Raw genomic sequence first — 11,609 nt, 5'->3', positions numbered from 1 at the left:
CCGTGGGTCATTGTTGACCCAGGCCTCCACTGATTCAGTATAGATGTTAAAGGTCTGATTCGCATATTTGGTTTGGCAAAGATTTTACGTCAGATACCCTTCCTGACACAACCCTCCAGGCTTGGACTGGTACAGGTAAATCCTGGTTTGGACCCCGTCAAGACTACTTTACAAGCTTTAGACCGAACAGAACCAGAAGCAATCAGCATAGATGAAAGCTAAATATGATGAAGCATGGTTCACTGTGTCCTTAAAGCTCAGACAGATGTGCTGTTTGTGTGTTTGTGTTGTGTAGCAGAAGGGGACACCAATGAAAAGTCTGCAAGTTAGCAGCCCTCTGTCCTCATACCCAAGCGAGCCTGTGGCGCCTCCACAGGGAAAGAGGGGTACTTCAGCTTTATCAGCCCTACTGGAAATGGAGCAGAGCCAGAAGTGAGTCTTTGAAGGACTGAAGCCTCACATGTGGGTCAGCATTCAGACCGAGGACTCTGCTTCCCTCCAGGACCCTGGAGGAGCACTCCAAGCCTCCTGCAGCCCCCAGCGACGCCTCCTGCGTCTCCACGGTGCCTTCTTACATAGACAGTCCTCGCAAAGTGAGTTTCATTTCTTTCAGTGCTGACTGGAACCTGTTGTACTGCTTCAAGCTTTGATTTCTGCACATTGATCTGGTTTTATTTGTACTGCTGGTGTCATGCTGTGGGTCTACTGCTCTTGTCTCTTCCTATCCCCCTTTTCTCCATGCATCTGTTCTGCTTCTTTGCTGGGCTTTGGGTGTTTGATCCTGGGTCACGTTCTTTCTGCGCGCTGACAGGACGCTGCCTTTATTTTGGATTTTATTCGTAGCCCCCGCTCCTCCTACGTCTATCACTCTCAGGTCAGTAGCAGGATTTGTTGGATGTTCTGTGTTTTTAATGCGTTTGTGACTGCACCCAGACGGAGAGCATGCTGCAGAGGTGCAGAGGCAGGGGGATTTATTAAAGACAAATAAACTTCAAAAACGACATTAAGCTAAACGGTTACTCTGCTTGTTTTGTCCAATTGGAAGTCTGATTTCTAGACTTTCAAATGAATAATTTTAAGGTTCACAGAACATAAATATTTGTTTTTGTAAAATAAATTAACAGCTAAATGTTTTATTATTGATTTGAGGGAACAGTTGTTGCTGAACTTGATCTAAATGGGAACTGAAGGAAGCATTGAAGTCTGTTACAGCTAAACTTTATTGTAAGATTGGTCTGAAGCGGGAGTCGGCAACCTTTAGCAGTAATAGAGCCATTTGGGCTGATTTTCTACTAATCCAAACTGGGAAGAAGTCTTACTAGATAGTCTTACTTTAGCCTTTAAGAAATTTGGATTGACATTCATTACCGTCCTTTGTTTAAAAAAAAAAAGTGAATTATGTCTACTTTTTGCCATGAAAAAAAGCAAAAATATTAAAAGAACCTTGTTCTTTGATTTACTGTAGCTTTTCAACTGTTTGCACGATCAACGTGATTCCAGTTGATTCTGTCTCCTTCAAAATCTATTGGAATTATCGTGTTAACGTTTGAAAAGTTACAGTATCTTAAAGATTTTGTGTTTTAGAGTCACCGATGATGCACCAGGTGTTAAAGGGTTACTTCACGTAATAAAAACTGAACTGAAATCATAATGTGTCTGGATCAAATATTATGTATTGTTGTCCTTCATCCCAGTCTGTTAGACTTTCATGTTCACAGAGTGTCTCTTCTCCAGCTGCCTGCTGAAACCACTGAAGCTGCTGAAAAGCTCGGACCGTCCGGAGCAGCAGCAGCTTCAGTCCCGCCTGCAGGAGATGCTGCATCCAGCAGCACGGACACCAGGTCACCATTCATTCATGCCCTGATGGAAAATGATCCTGTTGAAGTTCATAAACATGACTGTAACGTTTACTGTTCTCTTCACAGTGGGCAAACCGCTGCAGGAACCCACTATCTGTCGTCTTCTTCAACCTTGATGGAGATCCTCGAGGCCATCAAACACCCAACGTAAGGCGGGAAGACCCCCCCCACCGTAAACACACACGGACATTTAATAAACACAAATTGAAACTTTTATCTTTAGATTTTTGTTTTTGAGTGACATGAAGAGTAAAGACAACCAAACAAGGGAAAAATAGCAAATTAGCAAAAACATTAACTCGTTGCAAAAATTAAATGTAATTTAAGACTTGTAGAGACTTTTATTTGAATAACTTTTTATTAAAAACACACATTTAAAGAATATTTCTGCAGAATTTCTATAACAGTAGATCACACTTTTTGTTATAATCTTGTGATTTGACGTTGTAAAAACCTAAACATAAATATCAAAACTTTAATTGATAATTTACTTGAATCATTAGTATTTTTCTTTAAAACTGAAGAGCCACAATAAAGGGGTAAAAGAGCCATGAGGCTCTGGAGCCACAGTTTGCAGATCCCTGGACTAAACCAGAAAACAATCACAGTCAACAATCACAGCTGCTGTGCACGTCCTGCCTGTAGACGTGACGTGGTTTTCACTCTGACGCTGCAGGACAGGCGTGCAGCTACTCCCTGAGCAGAAGGGTCTGCCCCTCCACTGCTTCATCAGTTCAGAGGTTGTTCATTGGCTGGTCAACAACGTGGAGGGTGTGGCCACACAGGGGATGGCTGTGGATGTCATGCAGGTAAGAGGCGTAGATGGATCCATCCCCCTTTGTTAAACACCTGGATGATGAATGGACAAAGATTTTAATACATATTAATAACAGATAATAAACTTGGCACAGAAATTGTGTTCAGCAGATAAAATGTTTTGACGATGATCTTTGTCAGGACGTTTTGTGAAGCCTGTTTGCCTCCATAGTAAATATGGAGTGTGCGTCAGAGCTGAGTGTGTGGGATCAAATCAGGATCAACTTAAAGGGAACAAAAAAAACTGATTGAAAATTGGAAAAACAGAATTGTAACTAAAAAATAGAAAACAAGACATTGTAAATTTGAAAAAAAATATCAAAAATTTCAAACAAAATTTGAAAAATATATTGTAAATAAAAAAGAAATACTGAAAACTTCAATTAAAAAAAACAAAAAATGTTAAATTACCAAAATTGTATCCATTAGTAACAGCATTTTTTTTTTTGTTTTGCTTTTCTGAATTTTTCACTTTCAGTTCTCTGTTTTCAGTTTCAATTCAGATTTTCGAGTTTTTGCTTCATTGGCTACCGGAACCAAGCCAGCAAGGCCAGGTGGGCCCCATACGTTTTAAAAGTGGCAAAAGTTGGTCCCAATTGGGTTTGTCCACTGCTTCTGTGGTAGCCCCGGCTGTGTTTGCCCACACTGTCTTAAGTGGACACTTAGTGGTAGGCTCGCTACGCTATCCAGCCACCTGATGGATAGTGGAGCTTGCTAGCTCAATACAGAGGGGCTTGCTAGCATGCTACAGCGGAGCTCACTAGGATGCTATAGCAGAACGCGCTAGCATGGTACAGAGGATCTCGCTAGCATGCTACAATTTAGCCCACTAGCATGCTACAGAGGATCTCGCTAGCACGCCACAGCAAAGCTTGTTAGCTCGCTACAGTGGAGCTCATTGAAAGTACAAATACATTATTTTTTAAATTGGTAACAGTATAAGTTTTTTTTATTCAAGTTTAAAATTTACATTTTTTTATTTAAATTTTTTATATTTCTTTCACATTTTCATTGTTGTCTTTGATTCACTTCAAGTTAATCCTGATTTGACCCCATGAAGAATTAGCCAAATATTCCATCAAAATAGTAAACAGCTTAAATTTAGCCTTTCGCTTTTGGGGAATCCACCCGTCAGGTTTCTGTCTGACAGATGCTTCCCGCGTGGGCCTGAGCCGTTTGTTTGGTAAAACTGTGAGAATGTTTGGAGCAAACCTCACTGTCATTTCTATTCAGATAAACTACAAACCTCCATCCAGTCACAGCTTTACAACAGAATCAGTCAACATTCTCTTTGAAATTTGAAAAGAATTGTTCTCAAATCAGAGGAGGATCATGTCCATCTGCTCATTAGTTTGTTGTCATGTAGAAAATGCTGGACGAAGGCTTGGTGGCTCATGCTTCAGGAGACGCCATGCGCACCTTTGTCTATGGTTTCTACTTCTACAGGATCGTAGGCGAAAAGGACGGTAAATATTTTCACACTAATGGTTTACTGTACCAAGTAACACTGGAGCTCCAGTGTTTATCTTTTTGATTTACTGTAATTTTGTAATACTTAACACGATCAACGTAATTCCAGTAGATCTAGAATGAGAAAAGCAGCGCTATCTGTTGTGAAGTCACAGTTTGTTTAAGACTCTTTCTACGGCAGGCCTGAGCGCTCAGCTCCCGGCTGCAGCGGCAGCAGGAGGATGGTCCACTGCAGTCCTGGAAGACTTTGCTCTGTTCCAGAGGAAATGGTTTGAGGTCGCCTTCGTGCTGGAGGAGCGGCGGCCTTCAGACCTGCCGGCTTTCCTCTTGCCCTGGCTTCCAAGTCGGCCAGCCTCCTATGCTAGTAGGCACAGCTCCTTCAGCCGCAGCTTTGGAGGACGCAGCCAGGCCGCCGCACTGCTAGGTATACCCAGCCTGACCCCCCCAGACAGTCCACACCACACAGCAGCCACGTCCTCCTCCTTCATCCAAGTTTGTGCTCCAGTGTGATCAACATTGCATGCAGTCTGGTAACTGTGGTAATGAGGTGTGTGGGGTGCATGCTGTGGTGTTGCTGGCTGTGGTGCTGTCGTGCTGTGGTGTACACGGTCCTCACCTGCTTTACAGCTCAGCACACTTTAACACATGTGTCAAAGTCAAGGCCCGGGGGCCGGATCCGGCCCTCGGGGTAATTCTATCCGGCCCTCCACATCATTTTATTTTATTGTTATTAATGGCCCAATGTTATCTTGGCTTGGATGTTAGCTAATATTTAGGCTACATGCTAACTGTTTCGGCTAATTTAGGCATCTCTTTTTTTAGTGTTTTAGGCTGTTTTGTAGTTTAGCTAATATTTCCACTCTAGCTGTTTTGGCTATTTTACGTTTTTTTTTTTTTGTTTGTTTTTTTAGGCTACTTTGAAGCTTAGCTAATATTTAGGCTACATGCTAGCTGTTTTGGCTAATTTAGGCTTTTTTGTTTTTTAGGCTATTTTTTGCAGTTTAGCTAATATAGCTATTATTGTAGTTAATGCTACATATGTAGTTCATAATTATGTTAAAAAGTTACGGTTTTAAAAATCTAGTACTAGAGTTTTCAAAAAATGTTTATCCTGTTCGGCCCGCGACCTCAGGTGTGTTTTGGATTTTGGCACCTTGTGAGATTGAGTTTGACACCCCTGCTGTAATAGAAAGCTTCGCCGTTACCTATAACTTTACTCACGTTCAAATGCTTTCAGCCTTGAACGGGACACTCTATGAAACTGAGTAACTCCTTAAAGTTTCACTCTGATCATCCTTTGATCTGCTTCCAAAGTGTTCCCAGTGGTCTTTTTAATCATGATAAAGATGTTTTTAGTCAAAACCCAAAACCTGTTGTTTTCTGGGACATAGCTTCTGCAGAGCGACAGGAGTTCATCTGAATTATGGCAGAGAGAAGGTTGGCCCCCAGAGCCAGCCCTGGGCATAGGCGACCGAGTAGGCCGCCTTCTGCCTGGAGGGGGCACCAAATTGCAATGATTTTTTTTTTACAGTTTAGAACATCACTCTATTTGCGTAAAATGTTTTCCTCGTCTGAGCTGGAATCTGGATTTAAACTGTACAACCAGATAGCTCTGATATTTCTCAACATTTTTTTAGGTTGGGGTTGCGAAGGGCTGTAAGCTAGGGGGAGAGCATGTAAACAGACAGCTCTCTGCAATGGGGATGAGAAAGGGGGCGGGGTTACTCCAACAGTCCTGTCTAAAACTCAAGAGGTGAATTTCTAATAAACTCCAGTTGCTCTGCAGAAACTATGTTCTTGAAAATCAGGCTAAAAACGGCATCATCATATAATTAAAAGACCGCTGGGAACATTTTTACAGGAGACCAAGAGATGATTGGAGTGGGTCTTCAAACGTTGAACAATGTATAATTGTCTGAAGTTACGCAAATGTTGAATTCGTTTCTTTTTACTCGGAGTTCAGAAGGTGTCTCCATTCAAACAGCTGCTTGAGTCTTTGCCACTTTTTCCCGCTCTGCATTGATGTCCAAATACTGACATAAAAAAAAGTTGGATAATATTCCAGCCACCGTCTTTGTGCTTACAAACTAATCTCCTCTTGCTGAAGTCACAAGGAGCATTTGTTCATTGAAGTCTTGTCTGCAGATGAGAAGTAACTAAAGTTTATGCAAAACATTTCTTCTTCTAGAAGTTTGACACAATTAAGGATAAACTGAATGAAGTTTGCTGTTTACAGTAATGTTGAACTCTCCATCTGCAGGATAAAGACAGACAGATGCTGCCCTGAAGTTCTTTCAAGGGTAGGGAGAAGTCGTAAGGGAAGAATAGGATTTGGCCGAAGACCCAATTACTTGCCATATAATATTTCAATGAGACAGAAAAAAGATCTGCAAATAGAACAAATTAAGCTTTTTTAAATGTACTGTCCAAAATAAATACAGTGAATAAAAATTCTACACACCTCTTCAAATGCCATGTTTTCATGGTGTACAAGAAGAACAGGAAAACAACTAGCTTCAAACTTTTTCCACCTTTATTAAGACCTGTACAATGCAAGTGGAAAACAGGCAGAGATCCTTCATGGAGCTAAATTCAATGCTGAAATAATGTGGTTGGATAAGTGTGCACACCCTGTTCCAACTGGAATGTAACTGTCTTCAAATTTGACCAATGGCATTTAAGCTCTCATTAAACTGGAGTCTGCACACACCTGTCACCCATTTAGATGAGTTTAATCATCCCCTGATAAATTTCAGTAGCTCTGCTGTGTTTTCCTGACATTCTTGAGGCCACATCTTCCAGCTGACGGTCCACACAGAGCTTTCAAAGCATCAGAGGGACCTCAGCAAAGATATCGCTCATTAGAAGACTGCAAAAGGATTGAATATACCATTGGAAACAGTGAAGACCACCATCCTCAAAGTGGGAAAATATGGAACAACAATTTCTGGCCAGTACTAGCTGTGTAGTACATGTGACAACAATCTCCCGCCTTCTTCATCTGTGGATTATGGGTAATGTTGAAAAAACAGAAACCTTATCTCACAAAGAAAAACTTCCAAGCTCAGTATCATTTTGCAAAAAGACATCTGAAATGTCCCAAAAATATGTGGGAAATGTGGTACGGTCTGATAACACCAAGATTGAACATTTTGGACATAATTCCAAAAGGTATATTTGGCATAAAAACAACACTGCACATCACCCAATTAACAGAATTCCTACAGTCAAGCATGATAGTGGCAGCATCATGCTGAGGGCTGTTTTTGTCCTCTCTTATGGGGTCCAGATGACCCTTACATTGATGTGTGATTCCTCCCATGACAAAGGTGGAAAAACAAAAGAAAAATAGTGAGCATCGTGTCCGAATTGTCTTTAAAATCCAGGGCACTAGATCGTCCCGCACTATATAGTTTAGTTTTAGTAGTAAGGGGTTAGGGAGGGATTTCGGACACAACCCTACACTTGGCCCCTTGTGGAAACAGTTGAGCAGCAGCGTGAAGGGTCTTACCTAAGGACCCACACTGGATTCAGCTACTGGGAAAGGAACCCTATATTCAGTGTGTCAGTCCTCCATGCATCCAACTCTTCCAGCCAGCCGCTTGCAGCCCTGCTTTTGTATAAACCAGGGGTCCCCAAACAACGGCCCGAGGGCCGGATTAAACCTGCCTCTATATTTGGCCCGGCCCACAACACTCTCAGAAATGCAGATTTAGACACACATTATTATTATTTTTCTTCTGTGCACTTTTTGGACTCCTATAGGTCTTCAGCTCATTCAGCTATTAAAATGTTCCGCTCTTTTTCTGTTAGCTTTTTTGACTGTTTTAGCTGGTACTAAGAATTGGAGATTAGCAAATATTCTAGCCACAGGCTAGCTGTTTTGGCTAATTTAGACTTTTTTCAGATATTTAGGCTAATTTGGACTTTAGCTAATATTTAGCTTCATGCTAGCTGTTTTGGCTAAATTACACATGTTACCACCTTTTAGGCTAATTTGGTATTTATCTTATTATTCAGCTACATGCTAGCTGTTTTGGAAAATGTATCCTATTTTATGTTTTTGGGCTAATTTGGGGTTTAGCTAATATTTTAGCTTGGCTAAATTTGACATTTTACTGTTTTTTTTTGTTTTTGTTTTTTTTTGGCTAATTGGGCATTTAGCTAATATTTCAGCTACATGCTAGCTGTTTTGGCTAAATTACACATTTTACCAGTTTTTTAGGCTAATTTGGTATTTATCTTATTGTTCAGCTACACGCTAGCTGTTTTGGCATATTTAACCTTTTTTTTTACCTTTTTAGACTAATTTGGAGTTTAGCTAATATTTTAGCCTTATGATAGCTGTTTTGGCTAAATGAGACATTTTACTATTTTTTTGGGGCAATTTCGCAATTAGTTAATATTTCAGCTACATGCTAGCTGTTTTGACAAATTTTGATTTTTTTTTAAAATAATTTGGCATTTTGCTACCATTTTAGCTAGCTATCAGTTTCAGCGTTTTCAGCTGTTAGCCTTAGCCATTTCAGCTATCAATTTTCTGCAATTAGCTTCAACGTTTTTAGTTATCAATCTCAGCCTCTTCAGCTATCGGCACTAGCATCTTCTGCGGCCACATTCAGCTTACAGCATTCACACTAGCATTCTTGCAGGTAATGCTGTCTTGTTTTTTTAATGTTTTAGTATTTTTTTTCTATGAAAATTACAGATTTGAATTATTTAAAATTTGGCTAGGTGTGGCTTTCTGGAAAACCATAAATGTTTACATTTAGGCTGTGGTTGTTACACTTTTCTCTGTTAGTCTACAAACCGACCCGGCCCCACATCAGAGAAGAAAACAGTTATGTGGCCCTCACAAGAAAAAGTTTGGGGACCCCTAACACAAACTCAAGTAAACCTGTAACCATTTTCATGTGTTTCTGGTGTTTGCTGATGCTGACTGCTTGCTTTAAAATAAACAGATGCTTGTCTACGGTCCACTTCCAGCCTTCATGCCTTCACCTGTCTTTCTCCTGCTCCTTGGTTTCTCTGTTCACCTTTCCTCCAGCTGCCACCGTCCCAGAGCAGAAGACAGTCACTCTGGACGTGGACGTCAATAACCGCAGTGACCGGACCGAGTGGTGCAGCTGTTATTACCACGGCAACTTTTCCCTGAACGCCGCCTTTGAAATCAAGCTTCACTGGATGGCTGTGACGGCAGCAGTGCTCTTTGAGATGGTACCCAGATGCTCCGACACAAACAAAGATCACAAGATCTCAGTCTCCTCACTGTAGAGAAGTTATTTAGGATTTTAGTTGATTTATTCTGGATTAATATTCCTGCCTTTTTATTATTCATTATAATGTTAAAAAGTTGCAATTTTAAAGTTTTAAAATTTGGCATTCTGCTAGCTTTTTGGACTATTTTGGCATTTATTAAGATTTTTAGGCTAATTTTGAGTTTAGCTAATATTTAAGCTACATGCTAGCTGTTTTAGCTAATTTAGGCTGTTTAAAATGTTTTTTAGGCTGTTTTAGAGTTAGGCTAATATTTACATGCTAGCTATTTTGGCTAATTTTTAGGCTAATTTTGCATTAAGCTATTATTTTAGCTGTCAGCTTCAGCGTTTTCAGCTATCAATTTCAGCATCTTCAGCGGCCAAATTCAGCTTACAGCATTCACACTAGCATTATCACAGGTAATGCTAAATAAGTTAAAAATGTAGTTTTAGAGTGTTCCATAAATGTGTATCCTGTTCAGCCCGTGATCTAAGGTGTGTTTATGATTTTGGCCCGTTGTGCGATTGAGTTTGACACCTCTGTCTTAGCTGCATCCATCATGAGCTCATGAATGCTGTTGTCATCTTTGATGAGTTTTGAGAGGAAGAATGAAGCCACAGATTCTCAGGGTTCTAGACTCTGACCCGTTTGCTTTCAGGTTCAGGGCTGGCACAGGAAAGCGGCCTCCTGTGGCTTCCTGTTGGTTCCCGTTCTGGAGGTTCCTTTTGCTCTGACCACCTACCTGTATGGAGACCCGCTGAGAGCTCACCTCTTCATCCCCCTTTGCATCCAGTGCTTGCTAAAGAACAGCAGCGACAGCCTGTTTGAAGGTGGGCGTGTCCTGTGTGTGTTTGTTTGGATCTTGCACTGAAGTTCTGCCTCATGCTGTTTCCATGTCAACCAACAGGTTTTGAGCCAGAGACATACTGGGACAGGATGCAGCTCTTTCAGGAGGCCATACTTTACAGGTTGAAGCTTCATTTTATTCACCACCGTTCTGTGTTTTAGCAGGGCTCCTCACTTTCTGCTGCAGGTTAGCTATGAGGAACTCTGGAGTCTCCACTACTCCTTACTTTCTGTTACCACATAGCTGTTGAGCCTTGTTTCCACTGAGCGGTCCGGTACGGTTCGGTCCACTATTTTGAGCATTTCCATTGTTAAATGGACCATTGAATCACATGTGTCAAAATCAAGGCCCGCATGGTAATTCTATCCGGCCCTCCAGATCATTTTATTTTATTGTTATTAATGGTCCGATGTTATCTTGCTCTCATTTTTAACTTGTATAATTTTGACAGAATATATTTTTATAGAGTAAAATATTGAAAGTTATTTAAGGTTTAAGTTGATTTATTCTGGAATAATATTCCTGCATTTGTATTATTCATAATTATGTGAAAAAAGTTACAGTTTTAAGTTTAAAAAAAATTGAAATTCTACTAGCTTTTTGGACTATTTTGGCATTTACTACGTTTTTTTAGGCTGTTTTGACATTCAGCTAATATTTCTGCTACATCCTTGCTATTTTAGCTAATTTAATTTTTAAGTTTTTTAGGCAATTTTGAAGTTTAGCTATTTTTTTCAGCCACATGCTAGCTGTTTTGGCTAACTTTTTTTGTTTGTTTTTTAGGCTAATTTGGCATTTAGCTAATATTTTAGCTGGCTATCAGCTTCAGAGTTTTCAGCATTTTCAGCTTTCAGCACTATGTAACCAATGTGTCCCAATAGCTTAGCTTAAGCACAATGCTTCTGTAGGCTAGATCAGAAGACCAAATCCGACTCTAGGAGTGGAGGGAGAGACTGAGACAAGGTTTTTTGTGTTTTGCTGGTACCATATATTTTTTTTAGAATAACAAAAACATACAAAAAAAAAGACAAATATACATAATATACATAAATTACATGAATGGCCATTCAAAGGAAAGAAAAGATCCCAAAAAAAAGAAGAGTTCGTGTTATGGATCAGGTTCTGGTTAAAGTCCAACAGACTGGGCGACCTGTCCATGCACCCAGTTGTTCTTGAGTCCAAAGAAAATTCAAAAAAACGACCAAATGTCCAACAGAAAGAACGTGCTCCAACTATGTGTGTAGATTGGTCGCTCGAAGGCAAAAAACAGAAAAAAAGAAGAAAGGGCGGCTGTGAAAAAGCCTCCTACCAGCCCGACCAGAGCAGGAGAAAGTATTTAGTGGAGTAGGAATTTTCCA

General features: G+C 40.4%; 1 protein-coding gene across 1 annotated transcript in view; it reads left to right on the top strand.

Moving 5' to 3' along the window:
* depdc5 (DEP domain containing 5, GATOR1 subcomplex subunit) overlaps positions 1-11,609 on the top strand; it is a gene marked incomplete in the record, with an annotated part of 37,166 nt that overhangs the window by 23,538 nt on the left and 2,019 nt on the right. The window contains 11 exon segments of the mRNA XM_024268927.2: positions 296-432; positions 503-593; positions 812-874; positions 1,735-1,841; positions 1,926-2,006; positions 2,536-2,668; positions 4,042-4,141; positions 4,327-4,569; positions 9,193-9,362; positions 10,063-10,234; positions 10,312-10,372. Coding sequence (XP_024124695.1) covers positions 296-432; positions 503-593; positions 812-874; positions 1,735-1,841; positions 1,926-2,006; positions 2,536-2,668; positions 4,042-4,141; positions 4,327-4,569; positions 9,193-9,362; positions 10,063-10,234; positions 10,312-10,372 — 1,358 coding nt within the window.

This window comes from Oryzias melastigma, linkage group LG17 (genome assembly GCF_002922805.2).
Source record: "Oryzias melastigma strain HK-1 linkage group LG17, ASM292280v2, whole genome shotgun sequence".
NCBI classification, from domain to species: domain Eukaryota; kingdom Metazoa; phylum Chordata; class Actinopteri; order Beloniformes; family Adrianichthyidae; genus Oryzias; species Oryzias melastigma.
The sequence above is the reverse complement of the archived record's forward strand: the minus strand, read 5'-3'. Positions and strand labels throughout refer to the sequence as shown.